General features: G+C 42.1%; 1 protein-coding gene across 1 annotated transcript in view; it reads right to left on the minus strand.

Annotated features, from left to right (window-relative positions):
- The window catches only part of BUB1 (BUB1 mitotic checkpoint serine/threonine kinase), a 62858-nt gene that overhangs the window by 26695 nt on the left and 10730 nt on the right, over positions 1-25433 (minus strand). The window contains exons 5-15 of the mRNA XM_077486108.1: positions 24480-24523; positions 23837-23928; positions 21496-21566; positions 17619-17809; positions 12696-12838; positions 9096-9433; positions 8764-8816; positions 8549-8674; positions 7015-7134; positions 4597-4696; positions 2700-2772 (exon numbers count right to left, since the gene is read on the minus strand). Of these exons, the coding sequence (XP_077342234.1) occupies positions 2700-2772; positions 4597-4696; positions 7015-7134; positions 8549-8674; positions 8764-8816; positions 9096-9433; positions 12696-12838; positions 17619-17809; positions 21496-21566; positions 23837-23928; positions 24480-24523 (1351 nt within the window). The remainder of the gene's footprint in view (positions 1-2699; positions 2773-4596; positions 4697-7014; positions 7135-8548; positions 8675-8763; positions 8817-9095; positions 9434-12695; positions 12839-17618; positions 17810-21495; positions 21567-23836; positions 23929-24479; positions 24524-25433) is intronic.

The raw sequence follows: 25433 nt of genomic DNA on the forward strand, positions 1-25433 counted from the left end.
TGCAATTTGAATGGAGCGAGTACAAAGAAGGGCAACAAATCTAATAAAGGGTCTGGAGGATACGCGTTATGAGGAAAGGTTGCGAGCACTGAACTTATTATCTCTGGAGAAAAGACACTTGAGAGGGGATATGATTTCAATATACAAATACCATACTGATGACCCCACAATAGGGGTTAAAAAACTTTTTTGCAGAAGGGCGTTAACAAGACATGTGGCCACTCATTAAAATTAGAAGAAAAGAGGTTTAACCTTAAACTACGTATAGGGTTCTTTACTGTAAAAGCGGCAAGGATGTGGAATTCCCTTCCACAGGCGGTGGTCTCAGCAGGGGGGCATTGATAGTTTCAATGACCACAACCACAACATACAGGGATATACAATGTAATACTGACATATAATCTCTCTCACACACACACACACACACACACACACACACACACACACACACACACACACACACACACACACACACACACACACACACACACACACACACACACACACACACACACACACACACACACGTTGGACTTTATGGTCTTTTTTTCAACCCCACCTACTATGCAACTATGAAAAATTGATTACAGGGCCAATAAGTAGTGAATGTGAATTATGTTTGAAAATTAAGTATATTTTCAGTGTCATATAAAAGCCCAACTCCAGCATGGGCAAACATTTGACCGTTTAAATATCGCCCAACGTACATGCATTTTGCTGCTTAAGCGCATCTTCGCCTCTAGGGTTGCATCACAGCGAAAGCCAATCAGCAGGTCCAGCAGACCCGATGTCTGCCAGAAAACCAGCGATAATTCCGAGAGAGACAGAACGACGGTCTGCCTAGGTAAACAAGGTAGATCGATGCCATGCTTGTAAGGAAGACAGATCTTGTGTTTCTGCTAAGCAGGACCACAGATCTGTATTTCTACAGTTAAATCACCCCCCACACAGTAAAAAAAAATAAAATAAAAAAACACTCCCAGGGAACACATTTAACGCTTTAAAGTGGTTGTAAACCCTTACAACACACTTTGACCTACAGGTAAGCCTAGATTAAGGCTTACCTGTAGGTCCAAGAAATATCTCCTAAACCTACACGGTTTAGGAGATATTTTCCAAAAGACAGGCACCGCTGTCTACGGCGCAGGCGCACTGAGCGCGGCACCGTCAACGGCGAATATTGCGCGCGTAGCGGCTTGCATGCGTGGGTGTGACGTCATCGCGGCTTCGCCGAATGACAGCGGCGGAGCAGCGAAGACCCACGGAGACCAGCGGTTACTTCGCTGGCTCCTTTGTCTGTAAGTGACACATAATGGACTACTATGCAATGCATAGTAGTCCATTATGCTTTACCTTTGCAGGGAATGAAAGAGGAAGTAAACTCATCAGGGTTTACATCCTCTTTAATGGTCCAATGTTAACCCCTTCCCTGCCGGTGTCACCGGGTCTAAAAAAAAGTGTTAAGTGTCAAATTTGTCCGCAGCAATGTCACAGTCCTGAAAAATAAATAAAAAAAACGCTAAATCACCGCCATTACTAGTAAAAATAAATCCATAAATCATATAGTTTGGTTTGCGCAAAAGTTATAATGTCTACAATCAATATACGCCTATTGGGTTTTATTTTTTTTTAAACAAAAATATATGTAGCAGAATGCATATTGGCCTATATTGATAAAGAAATTTGATTTTGATGTGGGTTTAGGGCATATGGAGATAAAATGACAATATAGAAACATATTACAGGCTTCAGGCTATTACAGGCTGTAGGTGATTAAGACTTAGAAACAGGAGTCCTGCATCACTTTCTACAGAGACAATATGATAGAAATAATGGGACTTCACAAGATAAAAATTATTGTTTCTGTCAGTCTTACAGACAGGCATTTTTTTTCCTTTGTTACTGGCACTGCCTTTAAAGTGGTTCTAAACCCTCAGGGACAACTTTCATCTACAGGTAAGCCTAGATTAAGGCTTACCTGTAGGTGCTTGCAATATCTCCTTAACCTACACGGTTTAGGAGATATTTGCAAAAAAGGCTGTACCGATGTCTGCAGCACAGGCGCCCTGAGCGTGCAGTTTCCAAGGGCAATCATGCCGTCACTGGCGGCTACCGCGCGCATGCGCAGGAGTGACATCATCGTGGCTCCGGCCAGTCACACAGCCAGAGTCCGAACACGGAAGTCACTTCGGGAGACATGGAAGCGGAGGAGGGGAATGAGGACCGCTGCGGGGGCTTCGATCTCAGGTAAGTAATTCATAATGAGCTAGTATGCTATGCATACTAGCTCATTACGCCTTTGTCCTGCAGGGTGTATTTTTTTTTTCAGTGGGTTTACTTCATCTTTAAAGTAAATTTCAGAGATTAGACTACCAACACAGTTGTGCTGCAGTAAAACGATGAAGTAGCCTTGAATCAAAACTAGGTTTACCAGGATACAAGCAAATCAAATGCATTGCATTAACCAACTCTATTGTTTTGCACCTCATTAGATGAGGGTCAACACGTTAGTGAATAGTAGCAGTGCCAGTTACAACTAAAGGCTAAAAACAGCAGCAGTCTAGCAATATACTCTGAAGGCGGCTTTTTGTATACTCAAATAACTGCATTTTCCATTGACAAAACCGCAGTATACCATCTCAATTATTAGCCAAATAACTTTGCTGGTTAGATTATTTGGTCAGTGAATTGGAACTTACACTTTTAATAGTAGGTCTGAGTACAGGACGCTCTCCAAAAGTCTTCACCTCTGTTGGTTTGACTTTAGAAGGCCTGCAAAAAAATAAAAAATAAAAAAAGAGTGGGGATTGAGGCAAGATAAAAATCAGCATACAACTGAACAAGCTGTACATGAAAAAAAAAACGACCAGAGGTGGCTCAACTGCTAAAAAGGCGGTTTGATTTTCTTTCCTTAAGGCTGGATTAACACCTATGCATTTTTAGTGCTTTTTGCAGATTTGCACTACAGAACATGTTCCATAGGAAACCACGTTAAATGGACTGTAGTGCAAGTTTGCAAAATGCAAAAAGCACCAAAAACGCATAGGTGTGAATCCAGCCTTAATCAGAAGTTGCAGGAAACAAAAATCACTCGATTAAGTTATTGACTTGCAATAAGCATGCATGGTGGGAGCTGACTTTTTAGAGATCACAGGCGGTAAGCTTGTAGGTTAATACACACTAAAGCCGACCATAGACAGTTCGAAGCATGTATGGCCAGCCAGCGGCTATAGTTTCTAGCACTAATCACTGTGTGTTCTCCTCCAGTCAGGAGAACACAATAGCTGCTCAGGAAGGATTCTCCCATCAGCATGTCAGTGTTGACTCTGAAGAGTCAGCTCCCACCATGCATGCTTATTGCAAGTCAATAACTTAATAAAGTGTACATAAGCCATAACAAAGAACTTCTCTCATTTACTTCCTTTTGGCCTGGTTTGATATATACCTGTGGAAGCATTTTGTTCTATTCTTTTGATGAATGCAGAACACTTCCTATGTTATTTCAAACAGTCCTCTAAGTTCTTACCTTGGGGCTAAAGAACGCTTAGCCTTTATGTTGCAGAGAGCGGTTGGTAGATTTGGGGGGGGGGGGGGGGGGGGGTCAAAGACTGGGAGGGATGACACCACGCAGTCCACAAAAATGTTGTGTTGTCAGCCCACAATATACTGTGGTATATGCAGGTTTAAAGAACTGCGGGTTCTTTAAAGCGTAAAGCATATGGAAACATGCAATGTACTTTTTTTTTTTTTTTTTAACACGGATGCAGTAGCTCCCATGTATCAGTCATCTCAGATTCACTTTAAAAGTACACTGTAATTCGCCCTCGGTTCTGGCACAAAATGCCAGACCTTCAGAGCACATGCGCCAGTGATGTATCTGGCTGCATCCAGGGTGAATATCTCCCAAACAGTGCACACTTACGAGATATTCATTTTAGCTACCGGTCAGCCTTAAATGTAGGTAAAAATGACCAAGCGGAGTTTACTACCACATTAACAGTTGTGGGGACTATATCGTGCAGCAATTGTATTCCTTTTTATCAGACCTGAACTTTGAGAACCAGCAGTGAAATACTGTGCACCAGAGTATGCATACATAAGCAAAAATGTCTCCCCACATGTAACAATTATCAAACTATACTTTTTGTTTTGTTTAAAAAAAAAAATCCAAAAAATAAAAACAAACACCTCACAAAAAATTTTCAGCAGCGGACACATGCTAGAATTAAATAACATGCTTAAGCTGGCCATAAGTGGATTAAGATTCGGACAGTTCAGCAGGGACCAGACAAATTTAGATCCATCTATGTCCATTTTAGCAATCAGCTTATGTTGAATAAGAATGTTTGAAAATTTTAATTCGCTAAATGGATGCAGCCATTTGGCTACAGTACTGATTAGTATAGTCTGACAGTGGAGGAGTCTTCACCGTCAGGGTACAGCGGAGAAGATCCGCCCATCCACCTTACTGGTTGGTTGAAAAAAAAAACAAAAAAAAAACAACATCGATGGAAAGATTTATTGGCTGCTATATATTGGCTCCTATATATTTGATAAAATAAAAAAAGAGTCCAGATCTACAACACTACAACTTACTCATTCGGTTTAGCTGTATCATCTTCAAAGATGCAGAAAGCAGATGGCAATGCTGGAGGAAGATTATGTAGTCCCAGAAGGCCACCCACATCTGAATTATCTACAAAAGAAAAAAAATCATTACTCTTGAAAGTGCAACTCATCTTTCACGGCAAAAACAAAAAAACAGACATGCATTGTACAGATTTTAGCAAACTTCACACAGTCTACCTGGTGCCATTTCTACCTTAAAGCGGAGGTCCACCCTAAAGTGGACCTCCGCTCATCGGAACCCTCCCCCCTCTGGCGCCACAATTGGCACCTTTCAGGGGGGAGGGGGGTGCAGATACCTGTACAGTACAGGTATTCTGCACCCACTTCCGGGATAGCTCTCTGCGGAAAGGGGCGTAGATTACGCCCCTTTCCACAAGTACCCGCCCCTTTCCGCAAGTGCCCCGCTGCCTGCTGGGAAACACACAGATCCCAGAGGCAGCGGGGACCGTCCTTATTGCGCAGAGCGATTCGCGCATGCGCAGTAGGGAACCGGGAAATGAAGCCGAAAGGCTCCATTTCCTGATTCACATACCCAAGATGGCGGCGGCAGCACCCGACAGACGATCTAGAGATCGGCTTCGGGTGCCGACATCGCGGGCGCGCTGGACAGGTAAGTGTCACTATTTTAAAAGTCAGCAGCTGCAGTATTTGTAGATGCTGGCTTTAAAAAAAAAAAAAAAAAAAAAAAAAAAAAACGCGGAGTCGAGTCCCGGCGGACTCCCGCTTTAACTGAAACATGGATCCCACTTCCTCAAACTACTAAATCACATTATCAGTCCTGATTCCATAATAAACATAAAACTGCTAGCTATAGCAGTGAGCCAAATCACACAAGCAAGAGGTGACTATACTTGGGATGCTTTGCACACAACACCCCATACATGGAAACCATGCTTGAAACAACACAACATACACAACATAGTTAGTTGGCTGCAGTTTGAACTAATACATTTTTATTTTTGTTAGTTTTTTTTTTTTTAACATTAAAATGACAAAAAGGCTTGTGTGGCAACGATCTGCATTAAATAGCAATCAAAGGGATAATGTAACCCTAAGTCCACGCACGGATAAATACCAAAATCAATCAAAATAATAATGATATCAAAATGGTAAACTTCAGGGCTGCTCGTTATATAGCTACAGTGTAGCCCAAAAAAATAAAAGTTGGATCATGAATTAGTAAACCACATTCTCACGTACACAAAAATAAAGTTAACAAACTCATAAAAGTCCAGTGAACTAATGTGGTGTTCTTTCCAAATATTCCAAACATTTGTGTCCACCAACACAAGGGTAATTTCACACCAAAAGTGCCTTTAGCGTCTCCTCTTCACCAACATACAAGCACACAGCTCACTCACCAGAATAATTTGACCCCTATTACAGGCGGACAGATATAGCATTGGGTGACTGATATTTCACTTGCATTAGCATCCTGGGGTATACCATCAGTAGCGGTGCTTCTGCGCCTTTAAACTCGCATGACAGACTATGTTCAGAAGGGGGCTAAGAGAGAAGCCTCTCCTAGTGCAGTATATCCAGGTTTATTAAAAATAAAATCACACCTTACAATGTGCAGAATAAAACAGCATTCAGAACATTACAGGAACGCCGGTTTGCATTCTACCTGCTTTCCAATATGGCAGAAGTGGCCTGTCACGTTAGTCCTACCCTATGCACGTTTCGTACAGCATCCGTTATTCTCAGGCAGTCTCCCATCCAGGTACTAACCAGGACCAACCCTGCTTAGCCTCCGAAATCAGACAAAATCGGGTGTGTTCATGGTGATGTGGTCGTAGGCATACCCTGACGAAGCGAGACATTCCTGATGAAACGTGTGTAGGGTGGGACTAACAAGACATCACACTTCCTCCATATTAAAATGCAGGTGAAACACAAAACAGCGTTCCTGGAATGTTCTGAATACTGTGATTCATTCTACACATTCTAAGTATTTTAATAAACCTGGATATACTGCACTAAGAGAGGCTTTCTTTTATCCCCCTTCTGAAAATGGTCTGTCATGAGAGTTTAAAGGTGCAGGAGTGCCACCACTCATGGTGTACCCTGGGATGCTATATTTGACAGCCTGTAATAGAGGGGTCAAATGGTTCTGGTGAGTGAGCCATGTGCTTGTATGTTGGTGAAGGAGAGACCCTAAAGACACTGTTGGTGGACACACATTTTTTCAAAGAACACAGTTAATACCAAAATAGTTCACTGGACTTTTAGGAGTTTCTTATTTTTTTTAGTGTGAGCGCTGTTTACTAATTCATGATCTGCATTATATACATTTTTTAAACAATTACAGTACTCTGAACAGGAATCTAGAACACAATAGGCCAGGGGCCAACCAGCCGATCTTTGAGATGAAAAGAAACTTACTGTCATTTCGGCAAAGGGTTTCAAGATCAGGTTTTTTGGGATCTGTTGTTGTTTCAAAGAGGTTTTCATCCTCTTCATCATCAGGTAAAGTAGATGTCTGGAAGATATCCATTATAAAACCTGTAAAGAAAATATAACATATCATGGAACGTAGCGAATAACCTCAAGGCATAAATAATTTTTTCAAAACATATTCTTGGGTACAGGAGAAATGTAAACGATTTCAGTGAAGTGCTGTATATAGCAAGGTCAACCACCAAAAGTATGAGCTAGTGTAAAATTGTGAACTACAACATTATCTACTATCCCACTGCAAGCCAATTAGGTACGTGTTATCGATTACATTTTTTCCCCATGTGATCTAGGAAAAGAAATAATAATATCAGATAAATTTGCCTATTGCATACTACAATTATACAGCCAGAAATTTACAACAGCATGTCATAGAAATCTTGAAAGCTAAACAAGTGATGGAGATTTGAGCCGTATTTTTTGTCATTTTCCTGTATCTAGTAGGGAAGATTACCCATATCATTGCCTTCTCTCCCAGTCACACAACAGGAAGTGGAAAGCTCTCCAAAATTAGGAAAATAACCTCAGAGAGCTGTCAAACGTAGAAAAGCGATGGCAGAAAAAGACCAAGTGGTTCATAGATTGACATTTTTTTTTTTTTTTTTTTTTTACACTTGCTAAACATTTTTACGTTTGTATTCACTTACGGTTAACTTGCTAAAGCTGTTGCAGGTCTGGTCCAAGCTTTCACTACTCTTTCAGCAGACTATAACTCGCTCACATAGCCCTAGAAGTTAAGCTGGCCATACATTATAAAATGTTACCTTTAACCAAGTAGTGCAAGCGCCTGCCTGCATACAAATTGAAAGTGTTTAGGTTTGACCTCATTATATGGTGTTGGTAAATCTAAAAAGGAAAATTGTATAATGTATGGCCAGCCTTATATTTACCTGCTCTGTGCAGTGGGTTTTGCACAGAGCAGCCCCAATTCTCCTCTTCTCGGGTCCCCCTTCCTTCTGCCAAGTGCCTCCAATGGGGGCACCCAAGCAGGCTCGCTCCCGAGAGAAAGGCTCTCGTGCACATCACAAGATTGCGAAGTATTGGGGGGGGGGGGCTGCTACACAGAGAAGCCTTAAAAACAATTTTAAGGAGGGTAGGACAGAGGAGACACAGAGCAGGGCTCAGAAACTGGCAGGATCAGCCAGGTATTTCAGGTGATACAGGGGGCCAAATTACACAGCACAAGCACTGTGATGTACAACATGCTTTAAGGGAAAAGTATTCTACGACACCTTTAGAGTTTAGATGTTCAATCACCTTCTCTCCCCATTACAACGGCCTCCATTACAGAAAGGATGGGTTAATCTCCCCAGAATGGAAGCAAATAAAAACCCCCTGGCAGAGGTTCTAATCGTTTCCTACTCTATCAAAAACTAATAAGAATGCTTTGGCTATAGACACGCTTTAAATGTAGCCTATACATGTTAGCACTCTGTGGAGGTTATCAATAAGCAAATCTTACCCAGGGCTTCCTTTGTGTTCACAGTGGGTGAGGGAAGGACTCTAGATGGAGTTGCTTGCACGTATCCTAGCGATGTGTTGGGGGTGACATGAGATGTATTTGCTAAATAACCCGACGAGTTGGCTACTGCATTAGAGAGAGAAAATAGAGCATAATTACTAAATCACAAGGATAACAATGTATAAGGAATAGCTAGACAAGATCTACCATATTACCTTCTCTCATCGCAGGTTGTACCTTCTCCATACTGGCACTGGCGTTTTGAACCCTATGATAAATACACACATTTCATGAGTTTGAAAAACAGTGGGGGGAGAAAAAAAAAAAAAAAACACTTTGGGTTGATTTACTAAAACTGGACAGTACAAAATTTGGCGCAGGTCTGCATAGAAACCAATCAGCTTCCAGTTTGGTTTTGTTTTTTGTCAAAGCTTAATTGAACAAGCTGAAGTTGGAAGTTGATTGGCTACCATAACAGATGCACCAGATTTTGCACTCCAGTTTTAGTAAATCAACCCTTTTAAGTCTAAGTCATCATTAAACTTACATTGTTTTTTGGGTGTCAGAAAGTGAGGTTGCCGATCGTTCCAAAACAGATGATTGTTTAGCAAGCATGCTGCCATCAGATGTTACAGGGGCTGGGTGCTGAGAATGATTCATCTCCTGCTCAGCTCTTCTGCTAGTTTGGACATCTAGTATTGGGACTTCGGGGCGAGATAACAGATGTCCAGATGTAGAGTTGCACTGTGATGTGGAAATTCCTGGTGAAACGGATGGATAGGCCACAGGAGTCAGATCAAAGGGGGAGCGAGTAAATGATCCTGCCATGTGTGGCTGATTTTCATTCTGGACCATAGACGTGCTGAAGTTTGTCACCATGGTCATCTGTTAAATAAAATATAAATAAAAAGGTTGCTATGCATTAAACACATTTAAAGTAGGTCAAGCCAAAAGATTATTTTTTTTTCCCACCAAAATCTTTCGACAATTTAGGAATCCAATGGGGAGAATTGCGAAAGAGGTACCTAAACTTAGGTAATACTTTGATTTTGAGCAGATTGACTCTACCCAGAGAGAGCAGCAATAATTCCCAAGCCTTCAGTTGGTGCCTAGTATCCTGTATAACCGGTGCTAGGTTTAGAGGAACATACTCCCAGGCCCGACGAGAAACCCACCCTCCCAGGTACTTGAAGCGGTCCACCCACTGAAGTGGGAGATTTGAAAATGCGGAAGCCTAAGCTTTGGGATCAATGGGGAAAACGTAGGGACTTATTTCAGTTAACTTTAAGTTCTGTTAGGATGGAATAAGAGTTTAAAAACACTTGTAGTGCTCCTTGAAGGAAAGGCCTTACATCATTCAAGAACAATAAGTCATCCGCATACAGGGCTAACCTCTCCTACAGTCAGCCCACACGCAGGCCCTAATGTGCGGAGAAGCACGAAGCGCCTCCGCTGTGGGTTCTATTGCAATGACAAAAAGTATGTGAGAAAGAGGGTAACCCTGGCAAGTGCTAAGCCAAAGATGTTTCAAAGCGGAATTGCACTCCCTCAATCAACATTGACCATTTTTAATTCTTATGATGCTAGCGTTAGCAAAGAGACAGGAAAGCATATCATATCATATCAACCCCCCCCCCCCCCCCCCGTTACTTCCTGGTTTCCATGCCTAGGCAAACCATGTCATACATCCCAGGAATCTTCAGGAGGGGTTTTCCCAGCTAAGCACATCCTACCTGCATGCCGGAGCTAAGGGTAGATGGATTCCAGGAAGCAAATGCTACACAAATCATCTGCCCTTACTCAAGATGGCTCCGACCAGAAATGCTAGGGGCGTTTTTTCAAAGTGATTTCTCAGCAAAATAAAGCATGGAGACATGGATGGATGGTAGGGGAGGGATTTGCATTGAATATTAAAAATGAATTAAATTGGGTTTTTGGTTTATTGTGCTCAGTTGCAGTGTAGCTCCCATTTATTCTATTTTTTGCTTGTTTTGGATGGAAACTGATAAGGGTTCAGACTCCTGTGTTTTTTTTCCTGCTATCTGGGGCTCTATTGGAGAGATTTCCTCTCACTTCCTGCCTTGCTGACGTTTTTTCCAGAAAGGAAGTAAGGGGAACTTTCAAAAAAAAAAGGGGACAGACAAAGAAAAGAAAAAAAGAGGAATACGAGAAGTGTTTTTGTGATGGCAACCAGCCCTCAGTGTTTTATGCCTGTGTGTCCCTGTTGCAGTTTTCCTCTCAATGCCCTACTGTTAACAGTTACCAGCAAAACAGTAAGCAATGGGAAATCTCTCTAAACGGAGCCCCAGGTAGCAGAAAAAAAAAAAAAAAAAAAAAAAAAAAAAAACAACAGACAGGCGTGCCAACTCTTCTGCACTGGATCCAAAAAAGGTTTTATGTTTACCAAAAACCTTATGTTTTTTTTTTCAGTTTGGCCAACATGTAAATACATTGGTTGGGTTTTGTTCTATGCCATAGCAACTACATGACGTGATCTGCAGATGTATGGCAGTCTTAGAGACGGTTCACACTGGGACGACCTGTATATGCCTTGTCCTATTCCCAGGAAATAAGCCCAAAAGGAAAACTGGAAGCTGTAGTCCAACCACAAATTGGGCAAAACAGTCCAAAGCAGTGTATGGAGTGCCATCCATACACTGCACATAGAGGACTGCTTTGCCGTTTGTAATTTGTGGTTGGACTACAGCTTCCAGTTTTCCTTTTGGGCTTATTTCCTGGGAAGGGGACAAGGCAACCCTGGGTGCAAGTCATATACATGCTAATTCAGCTGGACACACACATGAAGGTGGACTTGAAACATCCAGATAGCCATTGTTTGTTCCAATTAAATGTCTCACATAGAAACAAAACCCCCCCTTGCCATAGAATCCGTCTAACTGATCTGGAAGTAATTTGCAGGACATCCTGTACTTGATTGACATCGATAGTATTTGAAGTACTCTTCAGACATACTTATATTTTTCTAAATGGCAGGCATTTTGATCCTCGAACTTACACCTCACTAGATTGCTATATCATCAAGTTTGTTCACCCCTGATGAAGGTTCTGAATTATCAGCAACTGGAAACGCGTCGGGTGTGGGTGATATAGGACAAGCATTGTTTTAATCATATTTTGTTCTGTATATATATATATATATATATATATAATATATTTGTTTATTTATTAACATACCAGGAGGACATTGTTTAGCCCATTTGCACTTCCTGGTAATATTATGTACATTGTGTAATTTATGAATAAAAATTGTATATTATTGTGTCCATTTGTGTCCGGAGTTGATGATCATTTAAAATCCCACCCACTCAGGGGGAAGCCTTTTTTTTTTTGATAAGTATATAGGGATTGGACCACTTCACCGTTATTTGACCCATTTTCAGTTCTTTTCTCGCTTATCTATTTTATGTTCTCGGTAGCGCAACTCTGTTCACTTTGTATAAAACTTTCCTACAGACTAAAACACTGATTTATGTTATTTTTCACCAAAGAGATGTAGCAGAATATAATTTGGTCTATGAAGAAAGATTTGCAAAATATTTTAACAGAAACGGAGCAAAAAAACAAAAAAATAATAAAAAAATAAAAAAAAACACACCAAAAAACCTCAGTGGTGAAGAAATACCACCAAAAACAAAGCTCTGCTGGGGAAAAAAATAAAAAAAATAAAAAAAAAAAAACCACACACAAAATGTCATTTAAAGCTGAAAGCTGGCCGGGGCAGGAAGGGGGTGAAAGTGCCCCATCTTAAAGCGGTTAAAATAATGCCGTAATACCACTTTTAACCATTAGGCACAGACAGTTGTAGCTCCTTGTCCCAGTAACACAGACGGCGCTGCAATCTCAAGCAAAAAAAAAAAAAAAAGGGATTTCATGCCGAGTGGAAACTGTTTTGAAGATTATCTGAAAGTTTTAATTACATTGGCACTGAAATTAGAAACAGAGTTTAGAAGTGAAAAAAGGCTTCTCTGTAATTAGGTGTGTTTAGTGATCTGCTTGCCTCATATGGCGTTATATACACACACACTAGAAAATGACTGTAGCTACACAACTTTAATTACACAAAAACGAACTCTAAATAAGGTTGAAAAAGGCAGCTATTGCAAAGGCCATGAAGAACCTCACTTACTGCTGCACTGGGCTCAGGGGTAGAGTTGTTTGTGGCTTCCTGGACATTTAGCAGGCTACTCAGTTGCTCCATCTTCTGTTTCAACATATGTTCTTGGAGAGCAGCCTCCTCTTTGACCTTCATGTATTTCTTTTCATCTTCCTCTGTTAATAGAAACACAAAAATTAACTGTTTATTCTGCATATATTTTGCCCCACCATTAACGTGCCTATATATATATATATATATATAATTTTATTTTATTTATATAATAATTCTATATATACACCTTAAACAGCAATTTAATCACAGGATCTCTATGCTACTCTATGCAATGCAGGCAGATCATGGCTGGCGAGAGGGGCTAGAAGGGTGCTCTATGTACAAGTGAGGGAAAAATGTATTTGATCCCCTGCTGATTTTGTAAGTTTGCCCACTGACAAAAAAAACGATGTCTGAAATTTTAATGGTAGGTTTACTTTAAGTGAGAGACCAATCAACAAAAAAAGCATTTCAAAAGTTATAAATTGGATTTGCATTTAATGAGTAAAATAAGTATTTGACCCCTCCGCATAACATGACAGTACTTGGTGGCAAAACCCTTGTTGGCAATCACAGAGGTCAGACGTTTCTTGTAGTTGGCCACCAGGTTTGCACACATCTCAGGAGGGATTTTGTCCCACTTCTCTTTGCAGATCATCTCCAAGTCATTAAGGTTTCGAGACTGATGTTTAACTCGAACCTTCAGCTCCCTCCACATATTTTCTATGGGATTAAGATCCGTAGACTGGTAGGCCACTCCAGGACCTTAATGTGCTTCTTCTTGAGCTATTCCTTTGTTGCCTTGGCTGTGTGTTTTGGGTCATTGTCATGCTGGAATACCCATCCACGATCCATTTTCAATGCATTGGCTGAGGGAAGGAGGTTCTCTCCCAAGATTTGACAGTACATGGCCCAGGCCATCGTCCCTTTGATGCGGTGAAGTTGTCATGTCCCCTTAGCAGAAAAACACCCCCAAAGCATAATGTTTCCACCTCCATGTTTGACTGTGTGGATGGTGTTCTTGGGGTCATAGGCAGCATTCCTCCTTCAAAAACACAGCAAGTTGAGTTGATGCCAAAGAGCTTGATTTTGGTTTCATTTGACCACAACACTTTCACCCAATTCTCCTCTGAGTCATTCAGATGTTTATTAGCAATCAGACGGGCCTGTACATGTGCTTTCTTGAGCAGGGGGACCTTGTGGACACTGCAGGATTTCAGTTCCTCACAGTGTAGGGTGTTACCAATTGTTTTCTTGGAGACTATGGTCCCAGCTGTACTTGAGATCACTGAGAAGATTCTCCCATGTAGTTCTGGACAGATTCCTCACCGTTCTTATGATCATTGAAACCCTGCATGGAGCCCCAGACCGAGGGATATAGAAAAAACATAAAATAATTCTAAATTTGCGAATAATTGCACCAAGTGTTGTCACCCTCACACCAAGCTGCTTGGTGATGGCCTCTAGTCCATTTCAGCCTTGTGTAGGTCTACAATCTTGTCCCTGACATCCTTGGACAGCTCTTTGGTCTTGGCCATTGTGGAGAGATTGGAATCTGATTGCTTCTGAGGACAGGTATCTTTTATACAGGTAACAAGCTGAGATTAAGAGCGCTGCAGCGGGAGCTGATCTGCAGGTACCACAGTCATGATACCCGCTGCTCATTAGCCAGAATGGCGATCTGCCCATGTAAACAAGGCAAAACGCCGTTCTGACAGTAGGGAAGGCATTGTTCCTGCAAAGCATCCATAGATCTATGCCTTCCCCTAGTAAAAGCACCTCTCCCACAGTACACAAGCACTGGCTAGGCACAGTTAACCCTTTGTTCGCCCCGATGTTAATCCCTTCCCAGCCAGTGTCATTAGTACAGCGACAGTGCATATTTTTAGCACTGATCACTCTTATGCCCTGTACACACAATAGGATGTTGGGTGTGAGCTTGTCAGAAAGTCCGACCATGTGTTGTCGGAATTTCTGCCAGCAAACAATTGAGAGCCGGTTCTCAAATTTTCTGACAACAAAAATAACGACACACAAAAGTCCACACATGCACAGATTGAAGCAGAAGAGCTGCACTGGGTATTGAACTTAATTTTTCGCGGCTCGTCGTACGTCACCGCGTTCTTGACATTCGGAATTTCCGACAACATGTGTGACCGTGTGTATGCAAGACAAATTTGAGCCAACATCCTTCGGAAAAAAAAAATCCAGTTTTGTCAGAAAAAATAGGATTTTTTTACTCACCATAAAATCCTTTTCTCTGAAGTTCATTGATCAACATGCAGTATAACGTAAACTAATAGGAGGGGAGGGTGCTGTGTCCCATCAATGAACTTCAGAGATAAGGATTTTTTACGGTGGGTACAAAAATCCCATTTTCTCTTTCGTGCATTAATGGACACAGCTCCATTAATCTTGACCGTAGGGACGTCCCCAAGCAGTGTCATAACGAGGGGTGGGAACAGCAAATATAACTTCACCCACAACCAGAGGTGCTCCTCAATGGAAGAGTCACCATCTGAACCGACCGCATCAGAACTTGCGGTCAACTCATGCATCAGAATGCATTGGCAATCAAAATGTTACTTTTTGTAACAAGAAAGAATGTAAATTGCAACATTACACGCCGCCTGCAAAACTTTGCAGCCAAAGCAGGCATTAGAAGACGCGATTGCATCCACTTTGTAGAACTTTGTGAAAGTGTGAACGGACGACCACGTCGCCACCTTACAAACCTGGGAGACTGATGCTTTATGTCGGAAGGCCCAAGGGGTCCCAATTGCCCTGGTGGAATGGGCCGCGACAGGAAAGGGGGGTGCCTGCCTCATCAAGGCGTAAGCCTGGACCACCATCGGTCTGATCCACTTGGAAATGGTGGTCGACGAGACCACCGACCCTTTTTTCAGACCATCCACTGAAACGAACAGAGAATGCGACTTCCGGAAGGGAGCCCTGGCAGACAGATCTACCTTTAGAGCCCGGACCACATCCAGGGAATGGAGGTCCACCTCCTTCTTAGGAGGAGTCGGCTTAGGACACAGAGATGGTAACAAAATGTCTTCATTGAGATGGAAGGACGAAACCACCTTTGGCAGAAAAGAAGGTTGCGGACCCAACACCACCTTATTCCTGTGGATAACCAGATAGGGCGACTTGCAAGACAAGGCCGCCAGTTCAGAAACCCTCCTGGCAGATGTAATAGCCACTAGAAAGACCACTTTCTGAGAAAGAGTCAACAAGGGAATTTCCCTAATGTCCTCAAGCGGCGGTTCCTGAAGCACCGATAGCACCAGGTTCAGATCCCACAGAGGTAGGGGTGGACGCACCGGAGGGACTACATGCCCAAAGGTGCTCACCAATGAGTGAGACGCCAGGGGTCGTTGGGGGAGGGAAACAGCCAAGGCTGATATCTGTCCTTGATGGTGCTCAAGGCCAACTTCTGGTCCACTCCACGCTGTAATAACAGCAGGATCCTGTACACCGAATAGGTGCGCATACGCCACCCCATCTCCTCACACATGGAGATATAAACTTCCAGGTACGATGGTATATCTTCCAAAAAGAAAATTTTCGTGCCCTCAGCATAGTGGAAACTACCGAGTCCAACAGACCTTGGTTCCTTAGCATCTGGCTTTCAACAGCCATGCCGTTAAAACCAGCGACAGTAAAGCAGGATGTAGTATTGGACCTTCACACCGCACTACAGTCCAGTATTGTAGCAGCCCCTGTAGCGGGGGGAACAACAAGGACAGGGAGAGAAGAAAGGGAGAAGAGGGACCCCCTAGTCAACCTCCCAGGGAATCCCCAGCTGCTCAGGGAGAGCTGTACTTACCATCTGGAGGAGCTGGAGGCATCCCATCACAGACCTACACCTGAGCAGTACGGGGTGGCTGCAGGCCATGACACACAGTGACAAAGACATCCGTAGACCGGGTATATGTGCGCTCCGGAGCATTGCGCTCACTGGCTGCCCCTGGTGCCTGAGGGGTATGTCGTGGCCAAGCCAGCACGTAGCTAGGGCCTACACACGCTCGATGGCCAGGCTGGGGAGACTGCAAGGATCTAGATTATCCAGCCTGTCACCCAGCCGGCTGCTGATTACAGGATCTTAAAATCTTGCGCAAAAGGCAAAAAAATCCCCAGGACCGATGGTCCCGGCAGGGAGCATAGGTCCTTCACTAGGCAGAAGAAGAAAAAAAAAAAAACTGGAGCTGCAGGAAGCAGGCTGATTGGTTATTACCAGAGGGATTGCCTGGGCGGAACTGTACAGTTCAGTTGTTTTTCAAAATGTATTACATGTTCTGCCTAATCCTCTCCTGAAGGTGGCGAAATAACCTTACAGTCAAGATTAATGGAGCTGTGTCCGTCAATGAACAAAAGAAATCCCATCGTGTGTACAGGGCATTCGTGTCACTGGTTCCCAAAAAAGCGTCAGGTGTCTGATTTGTCCACCACAATATCAAATTCATGCTGTAAGTCACCGATTTCTGCCATCAGTAGTAAAGAAAAGGAAAAAAAAAAAAAATTCCATATATCTATCCCATAGTTTATAGATGCTATAACTTTTGTGCAAACCAATCAATATACGCTTATTGGGATTTTTTTAAAAGCAAAAATATGTTGCAGAATACACATCGGATGTGTTTTATAGCAGAAAGAAAAAATAAATAAATTAAAAAAAAAGCACAGAGGTGATCAAATACCAACAAAAGAAAGCTCTGAAATTGCATTTCAAAAGGCTCAACATTACAAACTGAAGCTGTGCTCAACCTCTCTCTGCATCAGGCAAAAATAAAAAAAATTCCTCAAACCTAGGAATGCCAACAAACAGGTTGAGCAGAAATCAGACAAAAAGGTTAAAGTAGGATTATAGGAAGTGTAAAAAAGGAAGCTACAGATTACCCCATTGATGCATCTTTCTGCGCTGTTCAGATTTCTTTTGGTAAATAGTTGCTCTGAATTCCTCAAGGGACATCTCAGAATCTCCACAGATTAGTTTGTCCTTACAGTACATGGGAACCTGCTTGATTTCTGCAGAATTTGGAACTGCTGTAGGCACCACAGCCGACTTGGAGATTGTCACCCACTTGTTACTGAAACATACAAAAAAATATATATATATACATTTAAAGATGATTATAGTGGAACAGCTATTCCAGCAATTATACTGCTCCAGCCTAATAAATCAAAAACATTTACTTGTGGCTTGCCAAATTTACAGGTGGATTTTGGAGAACTATTATTTGCACTACCGAGACTGAAATGCTGCAGGAAAGCTCTTTTCATGCTGTGCTAATCAAAATAATTACAGTTAAAAGTGGCTTTGTGTGCCATCGAGAAGGTGATTAGTTACATCTGATTGAGTTTACAAGTCATTCTTAGGAGGTGGATGATACTTTTTCCAACTCAGTGAGTCGTTTTGATTTTTCTCTGACATGTTGGTGTTATATCTTTCACTTGGATATTATAAGTTGCACTTATTAAATACAGCTGGATAAAACCAAAACTGTGACTGTCTTCATTTCAGGTTGAAGAGCAACAAAATAGTGATTTAAAAAAGGGGGGAGGGGGAGATATTTGATTTCTATACCCACTATACAAGGACCATTGATGTGACTGCTTCATACAGAGTGAGGTTAATGACCTCTAGCTGGAAAGTGACAGTAGGATTGACTCTGGGGGACCAGCAGGCACAACCAGAATGGAAAGGGAAGAAGACTGAGGGATCATGGAATTAAGTAAGCAATCCTCTCCATTAGACTATCCCCTATATTTAAAAAAAAAAAAAAAAAAAAAAAAAAAAAAAAAGGAGGGAACATTATAGCTGGGAAATGGGGAGATATGGGGAGGGTACATGGCCAGTTTTACATTTTTTGACCCTTGCCCAAAGTAAGGTTTTAAAAGAAATTATTCTCTATTCGAACACCCCGGTAATCTGTGGTTCGTGGGCTCTGCAACATATCAGCAACCACATTTGCGCACCTGGCGGCGCCATGCACATTATATAAATATTATGTTAAGTGCTTTTTGTCTACCACAGATTAGCATTAACCACTTGAGGACCGCCGTATTGCCATTGTACGTCAGCACAATGGCACAGGCAGGCACAATCACGTACATCTACGTGATTGCCTTCCAGCGGGTGGGGGGTCCGATCGGACCCCCTCCCGCTGGTTACGGCGGTCCGATTCAGTCCAGGAGCGCTCCGTGATGAGGGGATGGCCGTTGGTTTTCGGCCACCCCCTCTGGATCGCTCCTGGCCAATGAGAAGCTTCCTCCCCTGTGTATTGTTTACACAGGAAGGAGGAAGTGATGTCATTCTCCTCGGGGCGGTCTTTTTGACCGGACTACGAGGAGAAGAGTAAAAGTAAGTGTGCACCAACACTACACTGACATGTAGGTACACACAGGCACACAAACCCCCCCCGATCCCCCCCCGCCCCCCCTCCCCCCCCCAGTCACAGTGTCACTGATTGCATTGATCATTTCTTTACTGATCAATGCATTCAGTGTCAGTTGTGACAGTAAAAACTGTCAGGACAGTTAGTGTTAGGTCCAGGGTAGCCCCCTATCACCCCCCAATAAAGATTTAACCCCCTGATTGCCCCTAGAGTTAACCCTTTCACCCCCTTTTGCCAGTGTCACTAAGCGATCATTTTTCTGATCGCTGCATGTGTCGCTAGGTAGCTAGTTATTTTTTTAGGTTCACCGCCAGGTTTTTATATCGCTAGGTACCCCGATATACTACCCAATAATGTTTTTAACCCCCTGATTGCCGCTAGTTAACCCTTTCACCCCCTTTTGCCAATGTCACTAAGCGATCGTTTTTCTGATCGCTGCATTAGTGTCGCTACAGTCGCTAGGTAGCTAGTTATTTTTTTAGGTTCACCGCCAGGTTTTTATAGCGCTAGGTACCCCGATATACTACCCAATAATGTTTTTAACCCCCTGATTGCCGCTAGTTAACCCTTTCACCCCCTTTTGCCAGTGTCACTAAGCGATCATTTTTCTGATCGCTGCATGTGTCGCTAGGTAGCTAGTTATTTTTTTAGGTTCACCGCCAGGTTTTTATATCGCTAGGTACCCCGATATACTACCCAATAATGGTTTTAACCCCCTGATTGCCGCTAGTTAACCCTTTCACCAGCGATCACAGTATAAGTGTCACTGGTGACGCTGGTTAGCCAGTTAGTTATTTAGGTTCCCCGTCAGGTTTTTATATAGCGCCAGGGACCCCCATATACTACCTAATAAAAATTTGAACCCCCTGATTGCCCCTAGTTAACCCTTTCACCACTGATCACCGTATAAGTGTTAGGGGTGACTCTGGTTAGTTTGTTTTTTATAGCATTTTATATTCAAATCCGGAAGGCAGTGCTTGGTTTTCGGGGTCCCGTACGTGGCTAGGCTCCCAAAAAGTCCCCCACATGTGGTATCCCCGTACTCGGGAGAAGCAGCAGAATTTATTTTGGGGTGTAATTTGACTTCTGCCCATAGCATGTGTGAGCAATATATCATTTAGTGACAACTTTGTGCAAAAAAAAAAAAAAGTTTGTAATATTCCCGCAACTTTTGGCAAAATATAAAATATTCCATGGACTCAACATGCCTCTCAGTAAATAGCTTGGGGTGTCTACTTTCCAAAATGGGGTCATTTGGGGGGGGTTTTGTGCTATTTTGGCATTTTATGGCCTTCGAAACTGTGATAGGTAGTGAGGAGTTAAATCAAAAATTTGCACCCTTAGAAATCCTGAAGGTGGTGATTGGTTTTCGGGGTGCCGTGCGCGACTAGACTCCCAAAAAGTCCCACACATGTGGTATCCCCGTACTCGGGAGAAGCAGCAGAATGTATTTTGGGGTGTCATTTCACATATGCCCATAGCATGTGTGAGCAATATATCATTTAGTGACAACTTGGTGCAAAAAAAAAAAAGTTTGTAATATTCCCGCAACTTGTGGCAAAATATAAAATATTCCATGGACTCAACATGCCTCTCTCTTTTTTTTTTTTTTTGTCATTATTCAATCCCTTAGGACAAAAAAAATAAATATTCAATGGGCTCAACATACCCATCAGCAATTTCCTTGGGGTGTCTACTTTCCAAAATGGGGTCATTTGGGGGGGATTTGTACTGCCCTGCCATTTTAGCACCTCAAGAAATGAGATCGGCAGTCATAAATTAAAAGCTGTGTAAATTCCAGAAAATGTACTCTAGTTTGTAGACGCTATAACTTTTGCGCAAACCAAAAAATATACGCTTATTGACATTTTTTTTACTAAAGACATGTGGCTGAATAAATTTTGCCCTCAATGTATGACTAAAATTTCGTTTATTCGATTTTTCTTATAACAAAAAGAAGAAAATATCTTTTTTTTTCAAAATTTTCGCTCTTTTTCCATTTATATCGCAAAAAAAAAAAAAATCGCAGAGGCAATCAAATACCATCAAAAGAAAGCTCTATTTGTGGGAAGAAAAGGACGCAAATTTCGTTTGGGTGCAATATTGCATGACCGCGCAATTACCAGTTAAAGCAGCGCAGTGCGAAATTGCAAAAAGACCTCTGGTCCTTAAGGTGTTTATTGGTCCGGAGCTGAAGTGGTTAAACTACAAAACAAATGCAGTCAAAGTATTCGAGGAATCTCTGCTATATACTCTCAAAAAGAGTGAAGAGTCCTTAAAAAGAAAGATTAGGATCTTCTTGTACATTGCAGCTCCTTTAAGTCTCATTTAAAAGGGGTTTCAACATCAGAAAACAGAAATGAGGACAGCGCACTTACACGCCAGATTCATCCTTACTGGGAGGCACTTCAGACTGTTTCACAACTGGATTCTGAATTCCCGCAGAGTTCTAAACCATTAAAAAAATAAACAAAATAAAATCAGAACCAATAAAAAAAAATATATATAATCACTTTAGTTTAAACATAGCTCATCTTTAACAATTCATATTTAAACTGTTAGAAAAGGGAATACACACACAAAAAAATAGAATACAAAATAAGTTAAGCTGCTCTTAACCAGTTAACTTTGCATGCTACCAAGTCTTATGTGGTATTCGCTTTTAAAGCTCAAAAAAGGAGTTTACAGTGATTGTAAAGGCAGAATGTTTTTTTTTTTTCCTATCCTAATGCATTAAAAGAGAAGTATGTTTTTTTTGTGAATCACTCTTACCTCGATGGATGGTGCATCAGGCCGATGCTGCAGCTGTCCCCCAGCGTCTCTGCACTGAGAACGGAGCCACCGAACACCGCCGATGGCTCGGTTCTCACTACTCCCCAAGCAGAGCGATGCTGACTGTCAGTCAGCACCACTCCTGCTCTGATCCTCCACGCTGAGCGCTGAGGGGCAGGGAGAGGCCATCTCAGCAGCTCACTGAGACTGCCATCAATCAAGGCAGCTTGCGGATCCAGACTCGGGAAGTCAGGAAGACACGCTGCCTCCACTGATGGCAGTGACGTCAGTAGAGAGCGGTCTTCAGACTGCTCTCCGCTGAAAATGGGTCAAAGGAATGCAAAACAAATTGCACTCCTGTGACCCTTAGGAGAAGCCCAGCCTGGACAGAGTCCTGCTTTCTGTGTGAACTCTGGAGCGCGCCCACATAGGTGTCCACCAAGGAGAGCACTTCTCCAACGTAGACACCCAATGCCCGGAAGGAGCTACCAGCGCCGTCAGAGGACCCCAGAAGAGGTAGAGCAGGGCATATTGTGCAAAACAAACTGCACAGTGGAGGCAAGCATGGCTTTAAAATAACAAAAGCACACACAAGGGTTTACAACCCCTTTAAAGCCCTGAAACACATAGGCAAAATGTCTAGACACTTTTGCCGGTACAAAAGATACCAGCCAACATGCTGACCATGTGTATATCGCTCTGTTTGACAGAAGCCAGTCGAACGGCTTCTGTCGGACATGGAGCCTGGAAAACCAGCAGCTGATCGACTCCCAATCAGCGCTCTCAGCAATAGGCAGAGTGCAAATCGGAGTGTTCTGGCGGAGGGCGTCCCCCATGTCAGAACACAACAGCTCAGCGGGGGAGATCGCTGGACTAACCTCTCATGGTTAGTACAGTGTCTCCTGACCGGAGTGGAGAGTTTTTTTTTCGTGCAACCCGTGGTGTAGTGTGTACCTGGCTTTAGTCCCAGCTTCATTTGTGCCCCTAAACTGTAACCCAAAACAGCCAATCGGTACATTTGATAGCCTTGGATCTTACAGTAAGAGTCTATCCATAATTAAATCTACCGGAGACAGGCGCAGTTCCTCCACACTCAAATGTGCAAGTCAGTTTTTCATATCCAAGTTCGATCACCAGCTGTTTTTTTTTTTAAAGAAAAATCTAAAGAAAAAAAAATAGCCAAGTCGAGTAGGAAGAGAAAGCAGGTACCTTAGGGCTAGTTAAGGAAAACAAGGTTTTAAAAGACAAATTTTACCTTTGAAAAAAATAAAAATAAAAAAATGCATTTTTTTTTTTTTTTTAGTGGAAGCCTGGAAAGCATTGCACCCGTGATCAACCGATCATGGGTGCAATGCAGAACGCTTACAGACTGTCAGTGTATCTGTCTGCCCACACCTGGTATCTCTGAATAACGCAACTGGGCAGAGCCCGACACAGCCATTTTTTTTACCCCCTCATCTGTGACAGTGAGTAGGAGGAGAAGATCCTCCTGCTTGCTGTCACAATGGGGGATCGGGTGGGGGTTGCAGGGGCTGTTGCAACAGTAACATGTTACACCCTGAATATTGGTGTAACATGTTACAAAAAAAAAAAAAAAAAAAAAAAAAAAAAAAAAAAAAAGGTAAAAACAAAATTTATATTATATATATATATATATATATATATATATATATATATATATATATATATATATATATATATATATATATATATATATATCTCCTCTGCTTTCTGTTGATCAGTGACATAAAATCGCCTAATAGCTCTGCCTTCCACTACTAAAGTAAAATGTACATTGGTGTGATGGTCTTAAAATAGAAATGTGAAAAAGCCAAGCCTTGCCATTTCCTAGAGCACCAAATCCACCCCCCCCCCCCCCGTTTTTTTTTAATTATTTATACACAACACATACCATCCTAAGGCATTATGAGCAACAGAAACGAGTACCTGACATTTAGCTAGTGATGAAGTCGCTGTAAGTGATGTGGGCGTTATCTGATTAATAATCTGGGAATCTCTCAGAGGCTGCACATTGGATTCTATTGGGGTAAAAAAAAAAAAAAGAGGTAACTGGTCAGATCATGTCACACAACCTATATATAAAAAATAAAAAAAATAAAATAAAAAGCAGTGTAGATATTTGAAGATCAAGATTAAATAGAGAAATAGAGGTTCTCTAGGCCTAATAGACAAAAGGTAAAAAATACAGATGTAGATAGTCCAACACTAGTGAACTGACGGAATAGTTATAACTAGTTTCTTTATTTTCACCTGGTGATCTAGCCAGCAAGTCTGAATTTTTTTTGCAGAGGATGCCTAAAATCTGACTTGTATCATAGTGCAGACTTCTGGGAAAATCAGTGAGCCAATTACATAAACAGGAAATGGGGATTTCTGGGGGTGTGTTCAATACATCAACACGTATACAGAAAGGTTACCATATTACATAAAAAAAACAGCACTGCAGATTGAGAAGAAAAGATCATTTTTAAATTAATTCAATTACAACGACGTGTGCAGCTATTCTATATGCCGTTTTATTATTTTTCCACGAAAATGGCATTACCCTTTAAGGGCTATTTGGTTTTACCTCGATCAGTTGAAGTCTTCTGAGCGATTCTTGTCTGAAACGCTCTGTAAAAAAGGAACATAAAATAAAGGAAGATTAAAGCAGACCTAAACTTTACAACCATGTTTGAAGGTTTTTTTTTTTTTTGCAGTTTTGGGGTATAGAGAAATATAATAAAAGGATGGAGAGGGAGTCATAAAATAAGGACCCCGAGTCAGAAGGAAGCCAAATGGATACACACCCTTCAGACTCTTACACCAGATGGGTTGAATGTTGAGTTCAATTTAAACAGTTTCATAAGCAATTAACTCCCTCCCCCTTTCTGTTCTTTGGCTTATGAACGTATACATTTTACTCAGATTGATCTGTCACTTCAGGACTACCGAGTTAATTTAATGGTTATCAGCATAAGTAGTATGAGTTATCTAGGTAGAATATGGACACACTATGGCAGGGGTAGGCAATATTTTGAGCACAGTGTGAAGAAAACATTTTTCAAAGTAATGTAGCGTGCCGATTTTATAACAAAAAAATTTAAACTTCACACTCTCAATCACAGAAAGGATTTTTTTATACAGTAAATGCTGTAAACTACTTGAATAGTAGTGACAAATTAACATCCTGCACTCTCACACCTCAGATCAGCCCCAATTCATGCACCTTTCACACCTCAGATCACTGTCCACCCTGCACATCTGCCCCACCAATGCCCCCCCGCCCTTTCTTATCTGCCCCACCAACACCCCCCTTCTCATCTGCCCCACCACTGTAACGCTCCCTCACCACCGTACCTCCTGCACATTTGTCCCACGTCTGTTCTCCCTGCTCTTCTGCCCCACCACTGTAACCCCCAGCTCATGTTTTCCATTGATGTACCTCCTTTCTCCTCTACACATCTGCCCCACCTCTGTACCCCCCTGCTTCTCTACCACACGCTGTAAGCCCCCTGTGCATCTGTCCCACCAATGCACCTAC

Source organism: Lithobates pipiens, unplaced genomic scaffold (assembly GCF_037356315.1).
Source record: "Lithobates pipiens isolate NorthernLeopardFrog02 unplaced genomic scaffold, aLitPip1_a1.2 Scaffold_18, whole genome shotgun sequence".
Classification (NCBI taxonomy): Eukaryota; Metazoa; Chordata; class Amphibia; order Anura; family Ranidae; genus Lithobates; species Lithobates pipiens.